The sequence below is a fragment of the Charadrius vociferus genome, unplaced genomic scaffold (assembly GCF_000708025.1).
Source record: "Charadrius vociferus isolate BGI_N301 unplaced genomic scaffold, ASM70802v2 scaffold332, whole genome shotgun sequence".
NCBI classification, from domain to species: Eukaryota; Metazoa; Chordata; class Aves; order Charadriiformes; family Charadriidae; genus Charadrius; species Charadrius vociferus.
Genome location: NW_009647418.1, coordinates 1934176 through 1953505, shown reverse-complemented (window position 1 = coordinate 1953505; position 19330 = coordinate 1934176). Strand labels below are relative to the sequence as shown.

The window sequence follows — 19330 nt, the reverse complement described above, 5'->3', positions numbered from 1 at the left end:
CTACGAGTGCTTCAGCGAGGTGGGCGAGCGTGGCCTGGCCGAGTTCCGAGACGTGAGTAGCTGCGACCGGGCCCGGGCGGCCGACGGGGCTTTCTGGGAGAACGAGGGGAGGTAGAAGGACCCCGAGGGGGCCCGGCGGGTGGGTGACGCGGCAAAAGGCGAGCCGGGCAGGGTAGTTGCCGTCGGGAAGGTGTGGGTTTCATTCCGATGGTGCGATGTAAAAGACTGCAAGAATGCTCCTCTTCCTTCTCTCCCCGGCTCTGACTCGCAGATGTGCGGCTAATCTCTATATCGCATTTGCCTGCAAGCGAGGTAGGGCGATGGGAGGCCGGTGTGGAGCCGCAGCCTCCCGAGACTCAAGGGAGGGGTGTTTTTGGGGTGACTGTTATCCTGCCTCTCTCACAGAATTAGTTTAACTTAGGGGTTTTTTTTTGCAGTGGGATCCCCTGGGAGAGCCCCTTATTCACCTGAAGGCACACTGACTTTAGGCCGAGTGTATGTGCTCAGCTCATAGATATCCCCACCCCATTCACACATCGATAGAAAGAAAAACATCTTAGCTGTTCTGTAGGCTTATTTCTTCAGCATTGCAGAATGCTGGTTTGTAAAACTTGTCTGTTCCTGGAGGAGCAATTAATCTTGGAGGAAACTACATGCCTGACTGACATAAAATTGGGTCGGCTAATAATTAACCTTGTTGCTGCATTGCCTTATTGTAATTATATGATCTTTGCTTGATGACCGAGACTTTGGAATTTCTTCCCAGTATTCTTCAGAAATATAGGTAGCAAAATATTTGCAGGGAAAGCTGGGAGAACTTAACAGTTAGTAAATATGGCAGGTAAGAAGAGACAAATCTGTAAGAACCTCGGCGTGGGTGTTACATTTAACATGTTGATGCCATTCCAAGTATCTGACAGACCATTTATTCCAGAAAGAATGTATTAGTGGGTCTGAATTAAAGGCTGGATAAGTAGTCAGAGATATTGCACACTTGTAATATGGGTGTGTTCGTAAAAAGATTCTTTCAAAGCTTAACATTTCAAATAGATTCTGTGGAAATCCATTGCAAAGGTTTGCTTGTAGAAAGGTTTGTTGATTTGAAGTCATTAAGCAGTATTTTAAAATTCTAGACATTAAGATTAGGAATGGTTTCTCCACTAGATCTAGTTATTTTGTTATTTGAGTAAAACTAGCAAAAGGCACTGATAATTCTGCTTTAATAGAACCAACCTTGCTATTTGGAGACTTCTAAATCTTTTTAGGTTTTCATACCTTCTTAGCTGAAAAGCACTTTGCAGAAAGAGAGCATATAGAATACATGCAAAATTGTCTCCGTGAAGTCACAGAAATAGCTGTGTTTTTATAGGGGTGGTTGCTATTTTAAATACCTAATAAGCATTTTGTCGTTCTCCTTCAGCTTAACCCAAATGTAAGTGTATTTCAGAGAAAATTTGTGAATGAAGTAAAGAAGTGCGAAGAAATGGAAAGAATACTTGGTGAGCTTTGTTTTCACGTCTGCCCTTTCTCGTCTGTGGCATTATTAAAGTTTACATTGCTAGAGTGGAACTACGGGGGAGGTTTCAGGTGCAGGGTTTTTTTAATCTCCCCAGTGTTGTATGATCTGAATGCTGTAGAGTCTTATAAAATTTTCATATCTAGGAAAAAATACACATACGAACACTCACATGTAGAGTTTTTATGCTGATTTTTGAAGCTGGAGATGACTTGACTGTAGTACTGAATTGGGTCAGAACATACAAATATACTCCTTAATTTGTTTTGACGTGCTGCATCAGTTTTGAGTGTATCACAGAGTTGTTTAGGTTAGAAGGAACGTCTTGAGATCACCTAGTCAACCCCTAGCTCAAGCAGGGGCAGCTTCAGCAAGTTGTCCGGGAGTGTGTCCGGTGGGATTTTGAATTATGGAGACTCCACAAGCTCTCTGGGCAACCTCTTCCAGTGTTTTGTGACTGATTTCTGTTTCTTGGTTTTGTGAGCTATGAAATTTTCTTAGACTACAACATGTATGTGCTAAATACAGGTTGGGGTTTTTTTAAGCTCAGAGGTGAGGGAGAGTTGCTAATGTGTTGCCGATAAATGGTTGAGACCATTTCAGTGTTGGCTGCTTAAAACTCTGCTAGGAAAATGGAAGCTTTACCCTGGATACTTCCCTGACTACAAGATAAACCGTTTTTTGTCTTATATGACTCAATATTATGGAACTTTCAGACACCCTCAAAAATATGTCAAGTTGTTAATAATTGTATTCACGTGGTAGTTAATGAATAGAGAAGGGTATGCAGAGCGTTACAACCAAGATGCAGATTTCTTCAGTGTATCCCGAGGAAAAGTTACCGCTAAAGGGTTCTTTTTATTGGAATCTCGTCAGAGGCATGTGCTGGTCATGCCAAACCATCCCAGTGGCTATTTTGGCAGTCTCCCTGCTCAGTGTGAGTTGCATTTGTTGTCAAGGTTGCTTAAGCTGCCTTGTTTGAACACTTTTTATTCCAAATTTGGGTCAGTGAGCAGAACTTCAGTTTTGGGCAGATAGCATGATTAGCAGAAAGTGGTATCTTTGCAGCAGCAGAGAGATACTGTAAAAAGGTAAAAGCTTCTTAAAAAGTACTTGTGGTTGGAAAATTTCAGAGGACTCTGAAGATAGCTTACTTTGCAAACTTCTAAGACAGAAATGTGCTGTGTATTTATTCCTAGCACTCCGTAAACCCCTCTTTTTTGAAGACTAGTGTGTGTGTTGTTGCTAAAACAAATGAATAAAAACTAGGGCCCGATGCTGCATTGTGATCAGCACCATCAATAACAGCTGAAGGTCAACTATGCAGCATTATAGGAAGTTAAGGAAAAGCCTTTTCCTTAATGATCCTGTTTTTCTTCTCTCTCCAGGGTATTTAGTACAAGAAATTAAAAAGGCAGATATTCCACTCCCTGAAGGAGATGTTGCTCCTCCTGCCCCCTTGCTGAAACACACTTTAGAAATCCAGGTAACTTTTCCACACAACAGATGCCAAATGTGTAGCTCTGGATCTTGGAACTTTAATTCAAACTTAATTACTTGCTATTGTATTACCTATGACTTAAATCATAAGGGTGTGGCCAGGGGGGTGGAAGCATTTGCTTTCGGTTTTGTCCATTATTTTTCCTTTCTACCAGTGTTACTTCAAAGACTGCCAGTGAGGATTTGATATTAACACAAAATTCCTGTGGAAGGGTCAAAGCTGACTCGCAGGGCTTGCCGTCATCTGTTGTATTTTGATGGATTGGCATATTACACTGTTTCAGGCAAATTATCCGTGGGTGTAGTCCTTCAGTTTCTTTGGGAACTTCAGTTGCTTTGGGACTTACCTAAGGGTCTTTTCATGCATCTAAAATTTCCAGGGTGTGTGTGAGTTTTGTATGTCCAAGGGTCTGCAGGTTCCAGTGCTGGTTTGCATAGCAAAACGTGCTATTTTCTTTGAATGCTTTTTCTGATACTGCGTTAGAAGTAGAAGCTTGTAAAATGCAGGTATAGTTTCGAATGACATTCTGTTTTGCTGTAATTCTGTTAATAGAACAGATAAGTGTCTTGCATGCCATACTATCTGAATTTCTAATTCCAAATCTGCGTTACTTAGCTTGGACACGAATAAGGGTGAGAACAGCAGACTTAACAGATGCCAGTGGAGGATCAAGTATACTCAATACAAAGCAACCTTTGGCAGATCGAAGGATAAAACCTACGGAGCTTAAGTTAATTAAACAATTGGGAAACTCCTATCGTTGCAGCAAATTAACATGTGCTTAAAATTCATCCTCCCCTGATTTCCAAAGCAGTATAACTGATTCTGTCACTTTTTCCTCCATGTCTTAGGAACAGTTGCAGAAGCTGGAGACAGAACTGAGGGAAGTAACTAAAAACAAAGAAAAGTTGAGGAAAAACCTACTTGAACTGACAGAATACACATGCATGTTAGAGGTCACACAGAGATTTGTCAGGAGAACAACTGAGGTATTGCTTATGTTGTTTGAGGAGTGTGTGTCGTGGTGTTTTTGTTGTATGCTGTAAGTAGTTCTAGTTAAGTGCATGACTTGGTGTCAGGCTTTACAGCACTGTACATTGTTCGTTGTACCTAGAGAACCTGGCTGGCAACTTCTTGTGCTACGCTGCATTCATATACATGGCAAAATGCAGCCCTGAACTTAGAGGAGCTTTGTGATTTCTCTGTTGAATTGTCTGAATGCTACTGCTGATGCCAACTGAAAATGAACGCATATTTGTGTTATTTTGATGCATAAACTGTGATAAGAAATTTACCACGTAATCTTTGCAACGCTGAGTATAGTTGCTAAGAGCAGTGGATGTGAGACCCCAAGATCTTTCTGTTGTCTGAAACACAGAAAAGGGTTTTATATTTTTGTTGAAATAATTTACATAATTAGCTTTTCTTCTTTAGAATAATAAATTAATGAAAAATATTTTTCTTTTCTGAAAGCTTTGAATGACCTTTCTTTTATTTGCTAGTATGAATCCCGTTTACAGACAAATTATGAAGAATTTGCAACTGTGGAAAATGAGCAGTTGATGGATTACAACTGTATGCACAGACTGGGTGCCAAGCTGGGGTAGGTATGGTTCAGTCCACGTATGGCAGGTTGTCAGTGTGGGCTGTTTCAAAACTGCTTGATGAGCTGCTGTAAATAATGGGCTGTTTTCTTAAAAGATGGAATGTAGTGTGACTAGTGATTTCAGATGAGCCAAACAGTTTTAGACAGGGTAGCAGTCTGGCCCAAATGCACCTTTGTAAGAAAATTCGCTGAAGAGATAAGTAGGACAGCACCAAAAAAACTGTCACAAAAGTTCCATCAAACCAAATATGCGTGTTAAGGAAAATCTTTAATGCTTTAAGTCAGTACTTTCTTTCACTGTTCAAACTTTTTTTTTTTGTAAACACACAGTGTTTTAATCATCTGGCAGTGGCGGTTGTAACATTATTAATGGTATTGCCTACTTGCCTTTACAATGACACATGGATACTGGTTTCTACACCACCATTGTAAGAGGGTATTGTACCAAGAAAAAATTAGTAACCCTATCGTCACAGAAAGAAACGGTGTCAAATATAATTCTAGTTGTGTGTTCAGGCCTTACAGTCTTTGTTTCTCAAATAGAAATTGAGTCTATTTTATATACCAGTTACTTCCTGTGTAGGGTGATGCTTCCTGTTCTAGAGATGGCAAATGTTAAATTGTTGTGACTATGTGATACGAAGTGATGATGTACTCTGAATTTTTAATTTTTCTTGTGGACTTCAGCTTATTTTTCAAATATTTTCTTTTCCATAGATTCATGTCTGGGTTAGTTCACAGAGCAAAAGTTGAAGCATTTGAAAAAATGCTGTGGAGAGTCTGTAAAGGCTTACATATTCTTACATATGCAGAGTTGGATGAGTGCCTGGAAGATCCAGATACAGTGAGTAAACATCGTAACTATCAGTTTATTTCATTCTGTACTTTTCATGAGACTTAGAAGAATTGCTGCTTAGCTCTGCAGTGAATGTAAATGATTTCCCAGTGCCCTTAGAGGGAAAACTATTTTTAAATATTTTAACTATTTAAGTATTTTACTAATTTTAACTATTTAACTATTTTAAGTATTTAACTATATTTAAGTATTTTTAACTTGTAAGGCCTTAAAATTAGAGGTCTTGATGCCACCATAACTATAGGAGTGGCAGTTTATCGTGGTTCAGCTTGATGACTGCAGAACTTTATTGTGGTATAGCAGTGACTTTATGATTGGCTACCTTGATCAAAATACGTGGCATAAATGGCTGCTTGGATATTTATTAACTAGGTCTGTACAGTGCATTACCTCTTAATAGTAAATTTATTTGTTCATTCAGTAGTTAAGGAAAAAAAGTCTGGAGTACAGTTGGTCTTCTATTAAATTTTGTTTTCTGAACTTACAAAATTAATTTTTTGTAAATCAGCTATTATGTCTGCCTAATCTGTCACTTAAATTCTAATTTGTATAATTTTAATTTTTTAAGACGTTTTGTTACTAATAATTCTGAGATGGTAAAATATAATATTGCTTTTATTTACCCTGAAAACTTTTTCTGTTTTTCTCTACTATTAAAAAAAAAAAAAAAGTTTGGCATACTTGAATTTTATTTCTTGATCTTCACTAAAATAGTGGGAGGTTAATGGCACTAACACAGCTTTTTCTCATTACTCAGATTTGTCATCTTGCTCTATAACTATGTCACAGTGGAATTGTTGGTTAAAAACAAACTTCATCAACTTTTTTTTTTTTTAGGGCGAAACCACAAAATGGTTTGTTTTTTTAGTGTCCTATTGGGGTGAAAAAATTGGCCAGAAAGTTAAGAAGATTTGTGACTGGTAAGAAGTAAAACTAATACATATATAAATAAAATTTCATTATACCTGGGTTATTTTCTTGTTAGTTTTTCCCCTTCTCCCCTTCCTGGTTAGTGTTGATTATTAGGCAAGGTTTTTGAAGTTAAATTTGTTGTCTCCCATCACCACCCGCCATTGCATATGGCTTTATAATTATGCAATATGCAAATAAATGAGTGTCATTTTATCTGCAGTCCTTAAGTGCAGGCAAAATACTGACTCTCTCGGTTGAATCTCTTCCATGGTTATTAAATGGTGTGTTGCAGATTTGACTAGGGCATGGGGTTGGGTGATTTGTTTTGTTTTAGTTTGGTTATTTAACACAAACTTCTGTTTTTCTGTAGCTATCACTGTCATGTGTATCCCTATCCAAATAGCCTGGAGGAGCGGAAAGCAGTTGTGGAAGGACTAAATGTTCGTATTCAGGATCTTCATACTGTGAGTAGATAACAGTAGGCTCTTTGCTGTGGTTATTGCACCCTAAGAAATGGTTTGAGTCACAGCATTAAATACATGAATATGTTTCTAAAATACATACAGCTTTGGATCTGAACATGACTCTATGTCTTGTCCCTGGTCTTGTGCTGCCTGTATTTATTAAACTTGAGGGCACTTGGCATTGATGTCTGTCTTCAGCAGTGGTTAATGTGTCCTCCTACAAATGTGATCCAGCATTGGACAAATACCAGGTGTTCTCACTGTGGTTAACATAACCACTGGTACATTTTTAATGAAATCTTTTTGGTTTTTATCTTGGACAAAGGTACTGCATAAAACTGAAGATTACTTACGCCAAGTCTTGTGTAAAGCATCTGAATCCATCTATACATGGGTTATCCAAGTGAAGAAGATGAAAGCCATTTATCATGTACTCAACCTGTGCAGTTTTGATGTCACAAACAAATGTTTAATCGCTGAGGTTTGGTGTCCGGTGGCTGATCTGCAGAATTTGCGCCATGCCTTGGAGGAAGGTTCAGTAAGTCAGCTGAATGCTTGCTGATGTTAAGACTTTTGCCTTGAACTAACTATACGGATAAGGATAGAACTAACTATACGGATAGAACTAACTATAAGGATAAGGAAAGAAAATAATAATTTAAAATGGGGCTAGAACTAAGCACAGGCAGGTCTGGCGCTCTCTGAACTCATCTAAAACATTTTCAGTTTTTGTTTGTTTGTTTGTTTTTTCTTGAATAAGAACTTCTGTGTTGGACCCAAGTCTGACTGGGCTAACAGTGCTATTTGCAGTGAAGTAGAAGGTGCTGGTTCCCTTGTGTTAGTTACATTGAGTGCAGCTCCATCTTTTTGTTCTACGAGAGAGTTTTTAGTAACAAATTTTTGTTTTATAATATTGACTGATGATTCTCATTTGGTATTTCATATAAAGTAAGAATTGGAACACTGTACATAATTAGTGTTTTTAGAGGAACAGATTAATGTAATTTTTTTTTTTTTAAGAAAGTACAAAGGGATAAATGTTAAACCTGGGTCTTAATTTAGGGAAGTTCAGTATCAGTGAAACAGCTGATAGAGAAAATCTTTTTACTTTGTTTAGATTAAATATCAACTGAGTTTTCATACAAACATATCTTCTTTCTGCCTACAATTAGAGGAAGAGTGGAGCTACAATTTCTTCATTCATGAATACCATCCCAACAACACAGCCTCCTCCAACTTTGATACGTACCAATAAATTCACCTCAGGGTTCCAAAACATCGTTGATGCTTATGGAGTTGGAAACTATGGGGAAGTTAATCCAGGTTGGTCCTTCTGAAATCTGAGCTGTGCTGTCGTTACTGCTTGCCTTGTTATGTGTTTAAATACCTTGCTGAATTGGACACTAGTAAAGGCAAAATGGTGACAACCATCCTGCTTATTAGTAGCTGTTTTAAAATTTCAGTAGCTTGTAAAAGTACAAATGATGCTCCAAGCAGTAAGATGGGATTGGATTTTGCTGAGTTATTTTAGCATTAAAGATACCGATAATAGCTGTATGCTATTCTTTATATGCTTTACCTTGGAATAAGATCAGATATTTAGGGGGGGAAAGAAAACTTTGGTACTGACTGTTGATCTTACTGAAGTGTGGAGCTCATCACTTGAAAAAAATCCAGCTTGTTGTATAGCCTCGTTAAGTTTAATGTCCATATGTATTTTTGCAGCTACCTTGTCTATGTCATACTGTACAGGAGAATGTATGTTATAGTACAGAGCCAAAATAGCCACAGAGGAAGAACAGTTTGGTTTTTATTTGCTGGGCTCATATTATTATCCTCAGAATTGTTAGCTAATGCTTGACTGCGGAGTTGGCATTACCAGGGGATATACATAAGCAAGCTTTAAACCGAGTTAAATTTAAAGTGTGGGTCAAAGGTCTATTAGCAGTGGGTGAACCGTCTCTCAAACTTAAAGCTGAAAATTGTTTGAGAGGTTGAAGTAGTTGAATTGCTTAGGCATAATTCAGATAGCAACGTCATCTATTGTGCTGTGTGCCTGAAATCTGTTACATTGTCGTTTCAGCTCTCTATACCATCATCACTTTTCCCTTCTTGTTTGCGGTTATGTTTGGAGACTTTGGGCATGGTCTACTTATGTTCATATTTGCACTCCTGACAATACTGTATGAAAACCACCCTAGATTAAAAAGATCACAAGATGAGGTAAAAGGAATTACAAGGAATTTACTCACTATCCAGCAAGATAACTTCAATTGAATAGTTACTATGTTTCTGAAAAGTATTATTTATTGCACATGTATTAGATGGGGTTTTTTTTCCTTTGTTTCAGGTTTTTTTGTGTTTAAAGTTACCATATTGCTCAAGATTAGTGTGATAATCTTAAACTATTCACTATTTTTGAAAGGGCAGAAATAATCAAGTTGGAATGAAAGACTGACAAAAATTAGTTGCTACTGTTGGCCTTGTCTTTCCTGCTGCTAGGGCTGCTTAGTGATATGTGTGCTTTACAGAATGTGCTTACAGTGACTAATGTGAGGAGAAAATGATTTTTCAAATTCCAGCATCCTTTATTGTTTCTGAAAAGGAGTTGTAGTTTGAAATTTATGAAGTTTAATGTTAACTAATTTTTTAACGATACAGGGTTGGAATGCGAGTACCTGTGCATCTCTCATTAGAATTATGTTTAATTAAGAATGGCTGCAAATGACTAACTTCTTGAGAACTTGTCTCAGGAAGGAAACATGATTTAAAATGACTTCGTTAGTATAACAATGCCAGTGAGAAAAGTCTCAGTTTGTGTCACGGGAACTTGTATGGGTACTTCAAATCTCTGCATTCACTTTAAACCACAAATGTCTTTCAGAATATGCTTCTTGCTGCTAGCTCTGGATCCTAATGCATATAAACTTTTGCACATAAATCACCTGACAGAAAGCTGTGAATGTGGGGAGATGAACTGTACCCATTTGGTGATTGCCATTTGTAAATTGCATATTTACATGCTTAAAGCAAAATTCTCTGTGTTACATCTTGGTTGGCTGTAGGTTTCTTCGTATTCCTTAATGACTATTCACAAGAAATTTTAGTTTTTAGAAGTCTTGGTGTGGCCGAAAATGTGTTTCTCTTAGTAATGTGTAGATAACGATTGTTCACATAGCAGATAATGATCTCTATTTTGTCTTTTTTCCAATACTTACAGATAATGAAAATGTTATTTGAAGGCCGATATGTTATTTTATTAATGGGTCTGTTTTCTGTATACACTGGATTGATCTATAATGACTGCTTTTCGAAGTCATTAAATATATTTGGTTCTGGATGGAATGTTTCAGCAATGTTTGAACAGAAGGTTTGGAGGTGAGTAGCATGCCTCTGTTTGCTATACCATTAAAACAAAAATATACTTCCTGCAACAGTTTAACCCTTTTGGTCAGCCATTTTAGCTGTCCTTAATAGTTATTGAGAGGAGTAAGTAAATGTAGTGACGTCTAGCAAAATCATAGAATAGTTTGGGTTGGAAGAGATCTTTAAAGGTCACCTAGTCCAGCCCCCCTGCAATGAGCAGAATCCCTCTGGATGGCATCCTGTCCCTCAGGCATGTCAACCTCACCACTCAGCATGGTGTCATCTGCAAACTTGCTGAGGGTGCATGCAATTCCACTGTCTATGTCACTGATGAAGATATTGAACAGTACTGGTCCCAGTAGAGATGCCTGAGGGACACTACTTGTCACCAGTCTCCATCTGGACATTGAGCCGTTGACCAGTACCCTCTGGATGCAACCATCCAAACAATTCCTCATCCACTGAACAGTCCACCCATCAAATCCATCTCTCCAATTTAGAGAGAAGGATGTTGTGAGGGATCTTGTCAAAGGCCTTATAGAAGTCCAGATAGACAACATCTGTAGCTCTTCCCTTGGCCACTGATGTAGTCATTCCATCATAGAAGGCCACTAGGTTGGTCAGGGAGTTGTTAAATCCAATTGTTAAGGTAGTAAGTGCTGGTGTGCTAAGGGCTAAGTGATACATCTAAGCTTAAAATAAAAAGAGGTGAATAGTTATTTAAAACAAAAAAAAAAAATCAAATTGCTTATTATCTTAAATTGGGAAATCCACAAAGAACATAATTTCTTGCAAAACCAGTCTTAGAATTTGATTGTATTTAATTCAGACAGTGTATCAGGTTAATTTCATATTTATCAGTGCTGCTTTATTAGATTTATGTGTCCTCAGTTACCTGGAACATTTTCTAGAATATTACCATTTTGGTATAGATGACAATCGGTCTTCTCCTGGAACAATTTCTTTTGCAATACCCTAATGCTGTATGCCAGCTGATAACTTTTAGTGATTAAAAACTGCATCTGGCATAGTATCCTTTTATTGGTAGTAAGAACTTGCACCTGATTTTATAAGGTGGTATTTGTAGGGTTTATTCAGTCTCTAAACCTTTTTAGGGGTGTTTTGCATCTTTTTTTTTTCTGTGGTCTCACAAAGGTGTTCTTAGGAATGGCTGGAGACTTCAGTAATATTGTAAAATCCTACCAGAAGGCACTTGGATGTTGTCTTGTCTTGTATCATTTTCATTCATAGAAAGCGCACTGCCTCCTGTGTTATGGTTTGTCTTTATGCTAATGGTTTTAATTTGTCTCCAATTACGATGTTTTCCAGGAGAGGTTTCTGAATATATATATATATATATATCAGATTTTGAGAGGAATAGAAAACACAAGGCTAGTTTTGGAGAAATTTGTTCTCGGTCATGCTTCTGGAATGAATAGCTAAGCAGCATTAGCATCTACTGTAAAGACATTAACAGTTAATGAAATAAAATAAATTAGTTACTTAGCAATCATTAGTCCTTGCACAGTTTTTCTTGGTAGTAAAAAAAAAAAAGAAAAAAGTAGGCTATATGAATTGTCAAACCTACTTTTTCACAAAGTGGGGTAACCTCATTGTTTTGAGGTGTCATGGCCCTTTGGTACTTAAAAGTTCACAGCTTGCGTCTCGTTTTGCCTCAAAAACAGGAAGTGGCTTGAAATAGTCGAGACAAAACCACTGACTTTGGTTAAAATGCAAACAGGTTGTGAATGCTGTGTTAATTAAAAACCATATGAAGTTAGAGTGGGAACTCATCCAGATGCAAAATGGAAAAAAATACCTATTATTCTTTGGGTGTTTGTTAGTGCATTTTATATAAAAGCAAACTGTGAACTTTTTAAATAAAACTTTCCATTCTAGGGGAATGAAGAATAAAATCCAGAAACTTTTCTTTCAAAGACATTTAGTGTCAATTAAGCCCAGATCGTGAGTTTCTAGAGATTTTTTTTTTCCTGTTGTTTTTATTAGCTAGGCCCTTTGGGCTTAGAAGTCTGTTTATTCTTTTAAAATCTGACAGTGGGTGAACTAGTCATATAAAGGAAAGCAGGAGCAATGTCCTGCAGAACTGAAAGTATTGGTTGTCACTATGTTTAAACAATGTCAGATCTGACTATGTTTTTCTTTCTCTGCAGTCTTCAGGATCTGAAGTCTAATCAATTTTTAACACTGGATCCAAATGTTACTGGTGTATACAATGGAGCGTATCCCTTTGGAATTGATCCGGTTAGTTTTATTCTTTTTAATTATTCATTTGTGATGTGATCAGTCATTTGTAAATTAGATTTTGGTATGTGTTAGTGTCGTGCTTTAACCCCATCTGGCAGCTAGCTCATCACACAGCTGCTCGCTCATCCTCACCAATTTTGATGAGGGAGAGAATTGGAAGAGTAAAAGTGTGGGTGGGGGGAAGCAAGCTGTGCATGCAAGCAAAGCAAAGCAAGGAATTCGTTCACTGCTGCCCATGGGCATGCAGGTGTTCAGCCGTCTCCAGGAAAGCAGGGCTCCATCACGCATAATGGTTACTTAGGAAGACAAACTCCATCGCTCTGAACATCTCTCCCTTCTTCTTTCTTCCCCCAGTTTTATATACTGAACATGATGTCATATGGCATGGAATATTTCTTTGGTCAGTTAAGGTCAGCTGTCCTGGCTGTGTCTCCTCCCAACTTCTTGTGCCACCTCAGCCTACTTGCTGGTGGGGCAGAATGAGGAGCAGAAAAAGTCTTGAGTGCTTAGCAACAACTGAAAACACCAGTGCGCTGTCACAGTATTCCCATCCCAAATCCAAAACATAGCACTCTACCAGCTGCTAGTAAAAAAGTTAACTCTGTTCCAACTGAAACCACAACACTTAGGAAAATAAATCTTACCATGGAAAAAATACATTGCTGCTTGCATTCTCCATTCAGAAAGAGCTTTTCCCTTAATAAGTCAAAGAAAGACTTAACTATTTGCATGAAACTTAAATTTCAGTTGTGAACCTTGTTTGAGGTAGAATATTGGTCTCCAGTAGAGAAAGGATGCCGTTTCATTCGTTCTATTAGACTGTTCTTTAATGCTGGTTTTGTCTTCTCTTCTTCAGATATGGAATTTGGCAAGCAACCGTCTCAGTTTTTTAAATTCTTTCAAAATGAAAATGTCTGTGATTTTTGGAGTGACTCACATGACGTTTGGAGTTGTATTGGGGGTATTTAACCACTTGTAAGTACAATAAGTTAAGATAATAGTAACATTATAGTTTTTGTCCAGTTGTGAATTATAACAGTTAATCTGGTAAGAAAAACTAACAATTTTTTAAAAAACAGAACAATAGTAATTGTGAAAACTGTTCTTAAAAAGAGATAGTAACAGAGAGGTCTTCCTTCACGTAAATAAGATGATGGATCAGTATTATGTCAAAAAATCTGAAGGCATCAATTGATACAAGATTTTACTTCACTTGTTGCTAAATGGAGATACATGCCTCTTGTGGTCTTGGTTTCCACTGACATACCTGGTTAGAATTTCACTGAGTATGAAGAAATCTGTTTTGGATTGTAATTTCAGCCTTGCTGTTTATAAGTGCTGGGTACTGTTCTGTTTTATTGGGATTATGTTTGGGCCATATATTTATCTTGATTATTCTTTGTAAAACTTATTTTTCATTTTCATCTTTCAGGCATTTCAAGAAGAAGTATAATATTTATTTGGTTTTTCTTCCTGAACTTTTATTCATGATGTGCATCTTTGGCTACCTTGTGTTTATGATCTTCTATAAATGGCTAGCGTACTCTGCAGAGGACTCCACGTCTGCTCCTAGTATTCTGATTCAATTTATTAACATGTTCCTGTTTCCTGGTGGTGAAACAGAGGTCTTCTACACCGGACAGGTTAGTAGTGTTCTTACAAGCTTCTGAAGATCCTGTTGTTCCCCATGCAGATAACACTTTACCAGTCATGAAAGGCTGATGTCTGAGTGTACCCCTAGGACAGGGAATATATCAGACTAAGGGGAATTAAATAAACATTATGATTAAATAACATATTTACTCTTTATCTGGTTGTAAGATTTTATGTAGTGACTTGTTGAAAATACCTGTTTCTAGAACAAAATATCCCAGGTTTAAATTAAGGCTAGAGAACGAAGTCTCATGCTTGTAATTTTGATGCTTTTCTATGTGCTGTAAATAACCTTACAAAACTGAGTATCAGTACTGCCTTAATCTAGAACCCAGTCCTGAAGATGCTGGATATCTGTAAGCCAATTTAAGGGCCTGATTAAGTAAAATGTATATGTTCAATTTGGAATACGTGCTCACTGAAATCAGTAGTACTTTTCTTATGCTTAAACAGGCCTTTAAAGGAAAATGGGAAGGCTTTTCCTGCTTTGGGTGTTGTGATCTAATCTAGTTTTCTTTTTTGCTTTCCCTCCCTACCAGGTTGCTCTACAGAGGTTTTTACTTAGTATTGCTTTTCTTTCTGTTCCTGTAATGCTTTTTGGTAAACCACTTTATTTATATTGGTTGCACAGTGGAGGCCGAGGCATGAGAATGTACAGGGTAAGTATTGAGAGACACTTACACATTTCTTCAGTAGCGAAGAATTCAGCTGCTCTTGTATTGCATATAATGTCCTTACGAGCTAGCTATTTCTACTCAACTTGGAAAGTTTTTGACTATATAATAGTACTTTGTTCCTCTAGCTCTCTTTTTGCCTTTGCCTGCGACTACTTTAAATAAATTTTAAAAATGACACTGGCAGTCCTCTTAACAAAGACACATTGCATTTCCATTTTGCAGAGTGGCTACAAGCTAATTCGAAAAGAAAGTGAAGAAGAACTTTCTCTGTTGAGATCTCATGATGTGGAAGAAGGAAGCAGTCATTCAGACAGTGGGCACAGAGAGGGAGATGGAGAGGAGGTAATGTTGTTACTTAAATTCTAGTTTGTACGTCCTTAAATGCAAATTAGAAGTGGAAAATCAAGAAGATTACCCATATGATGAGTTCCTGGAAGTTTTCAAGAAGATCAGCTGAGCCTTTACAAAGACCTTCATGCCTGAATGCAATTTATTTATTTTTATTTGTTGCTACTTTATCTTAATTTCTTGGTATATTCAGATTGCTACAGTAAACCACAGTCTCTCTGCAGTGGAGAACAGGAAGAGTGCTTTATTTGCATCTAAGACTATATTTTTTCTTAAATTGAAGAGCGGGATAAAAATCTTGGTATTTCTGTGGTTTTATGGATTCTTAAAATTAAGGCAAGAGGATGACTGCCCAGCTTCCTGTTAATTAATCTTGGCTTTTCGTCCAGACAAAAGTCTTTTTATGTCTGCAAATTGCATCTTGTGATGAGGATTATTGCTACTGGGGGTTGGGAGACATGGGCTGCATTCCTAGTCCACAGCTATTGCCACTGCTTAGTTTGGCTAAATTTTTAAAGGTCTTGACTGATTCCACTGATTTCGTGGGAACTGAAAGACAAAAAATTGCTTCAGTTTTGCAATGTGAAGACTATGTATAATACATGCTTCACTGGGGTAGTAGATTCTTGCTTCTTATGTATAGAAAATGCAAGAATTGTTTGCTTAAATAAAATCTGTCATGCAAAGTAATGCATTACAGTATTAACAGGGTTAATCACTAGCATTACTAATAATTAATCAATCCTGGTTTTAAAGATGCAAAAATTGACATTGTAAACTTATGACATTAATAGAATGGGAAATAGAACCATGACTGGTTTTACTACTTAGAGTTTTCAAATATTAGATCATATTCTTTGTGGAAAATAAAATTGTATTCACTTCTGTCTATCAACAAAGTAATTGGGGAAACTATATGGAAAACTGTAGCATCTGTTTGTGTTTGTTTTTTTTTTTTTTTAATGTTGTCTCTAATAAGAATCTTAAACATAGCAGATCTGTTTTTACTTGATATGAAATCAATGTATTACCGTTTAATGGAGTGTTTTTTCTATGTATATTAAGATTTGCAGATGAATGTTTTTGTTCTCTCATAATGTATTTTTGTATTTCAGCTTAATTTTGCAGATGTCTTTATGAATCAAGCAATTCATACTATTGAATACTGTCTAGGATGTATTTCTAATACAGCCTCATATCTGAGACTCTGGGCATTAAGTCTTGCTCATGCGCGTAAGTGGGGAGTTTTTTGTTTGGTTTTTTTTTAATCTGTCTTGATTTTTTTTTTAATGCAGGTTAGAGGGGGGCTAGCCTATGGAAGGGATACTACTGAGAAATTATCTTTCTCTTAATTTAAAAAAATTCCCTTTTTTAAGTAATTGTGATCTATGGAAAGCCCTCAAACTAAAATTGTGACTTAATGTTTGGAACCGAGTAATTGTCTTCATTGATTGTTCTGTGTTGTAAAGAGGCCGATTGTCTGAGCACAGTGTTACCTCACATAACAGTGTATCAGCAGTTGCAGTATCATTTCCTATTTTCCGTTGACTGACCAGTTTGGAAGGTATTTAGGCTCTTCCTAATGATGTCAGTGTTAAATGTTGCCATCAGTAGATGTTATTTTGAAACTGAGATGTACCTTGAAGTGTTTTGGGGGAGTGAGGGGGGCAACTAACTGGGATGGGGGGGTTGCCATGTGCAGCAGATCCTGTAATGTTAAACTAGAACACCAGTCAGTTAGAGTAGCTTCCTGCCTGAATGTATGCAGTATCAACATTAATTATGAAAACTATTTTTTAATAGAGTTATCAGAAGTTCTATGGCAAATGGTGATGAGAGTGGGTCTTCGTGTGGATACAACATATGGTGTCTTACTGCTAGTCCCTGTTCTTGCCTTTTTTGCTGTGCTAACAGTTTTTATTCTTTTGGTCATGGAGGGGCTTTCTGCTTTTCTCCATGCTATACGACTTCACTGGTAAGTTCATTTTTCTTTATACCGCTTTAACGTGTACTGGCTTGTTTAAGAGGAATTTTTGTGTCAAAATATTAGGTGCCTTATTATGAGAAAAGTGTAAAATTCAACAGCCTCATGCTACTGTAATAGATTTATTTAATGATATTAAATGCATGGGTTGTTAGTTGAAGATGGTTGTTCCTCTGAAATATTTTTAGTAAATTCAGATATTATATTGGCTTATGATGCATATTAACCTCTACCACATTCAGAGTTTATTTTAGTGCAAACCAGAGTACATTTGATTTATAATATTGCAGCTTTTCACACTGTAGAAGATTAGTAACGTGGATAAGTATTTTTAATTTCAGTCTGACTATATTACTGAATGGTTTCAGTCTATTTTGTTTATTTGGTTCAACAGAACTTATTTATATTAGTGAGCAAAACTTTTGCTAAAGTGGGGCTGCCAACCTTTAAGTATTTTAATCCTTTCTTAATATCACAAGCTTTGCACACTCCAGTGGATTCAGAAAATACTTAGTTTGAAACCCGATTAAATTTACAGCATAAGAAAAGGTAGACATGTATAAACACATGAAGCAGGGCTATATGCATTAGAGTATGGTCTTCATGATACTGTACATTTGCAAAACAATTAACTGCAACTAACTTGAGAACAAATTAGTGAGACGGAAGTGAGAAATGAGCCATTACAGCACAAGGTCGGTGTGTTTGTGTCTGAGAAATGTGAAATTTGCCTGGGTCTGTGATAGGAGGGTTAAATAGCGGCACAGAAAGCGTAAGTGACAGGATTAGGGTTGGTTTTGTTCAGCCTCTTGTGTTGCACTGTTCTATCCCTTGACAACCGGTCATTTTGGATTAATATAGAGCTTCTGTTTGGTTTTCTTTTTGTCTCGTTTCAGGGTGGAATTTCAGAACAAATTCTACTCTGGTGGAGGATACAAGTTTACGCCTTTCTCTTTCAAGCACATTTCTTTACATTTTAATAAAGATGATACGGCATAGTTTGGTTGCTGTCAGCAGAAATGTTTGGAATTGTCTGCAAATAATCATGTGATTGGATCTCACCTATGAGTGGTTTCTTGTAGGACAAAGTGTTTTTCACTGATTGCCTTATAATGCAGCCAAATAATTCTGTAATATATACCTCCCATAGAAATACATAGCAGATCTGGAGCATCTTGTAAAGTATATAGATATAAAATGTACATTTTTCTTGATAAACTAATGTTGTAAATTAATTTTATTCTTTAAAAAAAAAAGTTATTACTGCTTGTCCTAAAACCAGTGTAGGCGTGTTTTTTGTTGTTGTTGAAGCTGTTTATTTTCTTGAATGATTACTTTTAAGTTATCTGAGAGACTTTTCATCATATTAAACATTCATTACTAATCACATACTCAAGCAAGCTACCATCTCATGCACTTTGGGAACAATTCAGCAATGCAACAGAAGCAATGTATGTTTTCAGTGTCTATTCCAGAAGGATTATGAAATGTAAATTTATACATAGCAACAGAACGTGCTCTTTTTTGGCCATATTTAAAATTGCACCGAAAAAATGTTAACTGTTTATTCTGTTATTACTTCAACCTTTTATAGCCACAGGGGTATTTAATGTTATTGAATAAGGCAGAATTAGAAGTGGAGAGGGAAGGTATTAGCCGCCTTCTTTCCCTGTGGTGAGGAGCTTCTGCAAAGCCGGTCGTGTGTGGCCCCTTGCTGCCCGGGACCTCCATGGGCGAAACTCTCAGAAAAGGTCTTAACACTGTCTGGGGAAGGACTCAAATAAAAAATAGACATTTTTATCCCGGGTTCTGTTTTTACAGTGTAACTTTTCCCTGGGGAATGAAGAATTGGCCTTGATCAGTGTTTACGTTTGGCTGTAAGGATGTATACACAGTGTTACCTGATGTTGTTGAACCAAAGTTTATACCAAATAAGTGGAAAGGGGTCGTTTTGTATTATTTTTTGTATCGGTGTGAAAACGGGGATATTGCCGTACTGTTTTAACATCTGTGCCATAAGAAGAGCCTAAGTTCAATTTTTGCGCTCATTTCATACTAATTATGAATAAAACCTCGTTTGCGCTGTTCGGAGCGGGCCCTTATAGTTTGTACCTACCCCCTGGCAGCGCCGGAGAGGTACGGGCGGACCGCCTTCCCCGCTCCCCGCCTGGGCCCGCCGACG

General features: G+C 37.2%; 1 protein-coding gene across 1 annotated transcript; it reads left to right on the top strand.

Moving 5' to 3' along the window:
• Nucleotides 1-19: 19 nt before the first annotated feature.
• On the top strand, nucleotides 20-18393 carry ATP6V0A2 (ATPase, H+ transporting, lysosomal V0 subunit a2). The gene is made up of 20 exons (XM_009880256.1): nucleotides 20-52; nucleotides 1421-1499; nucleotides 2905-3002; nucleotides 3869-4006; nucleotides 4520-4620; nucleotides 5341-5467; nucleotides 6317-6399; nucleotides 6762-6855; nucleotides 7181-7393; nucleotides 8028-8178; nucleotides 8939-9078; nucleotides 10076-10233; nucleotides 12393-12483; nucleotides 13343-13461; nucleotides 13919-14129; nucleotides 14679-14798; nucleotides 15039-15158; nucleotides 16280-16397; nucleotides 16968-17139; nucleotides 18045-18393. Exons 2-20 carry the CDS (start codon nucleotides 1484-1486, stop codon nucleotides 18145-18147), a joined length of 2373 nt encoding a protein of 790 aa, XP_009878558.1. The 5' UTR covers nucleotides 20-52; nucleotides 1421-1483; the 3' UTR covers nucleotides 18148-18393.
• Nucleotides 18394-19330: the final 937 nt, after the last annotated feature.

What these genes read in the sequence shown, in the direction of transcription:
- ATP6V0A2 (XM_009880256.1), top strand. An exon ending in GCCTGGAAGATCCAGATACA is followed by an intron (nt 5,468 to 6,316) that starts GTGAGTAAACAT and finishes TTTTTTTTTTAG; the next exon opens with GGCGAAACCACAAAATGGTT. An exon ending in GTATTCAGGATCTTCATACT is followed by an intron (nt 6,856 to 7,180) that starts GTGAGTAGATAA and finishes TCTTGGACAAAG; the next exon opens with GTACTGCATAAAACTGAAGA.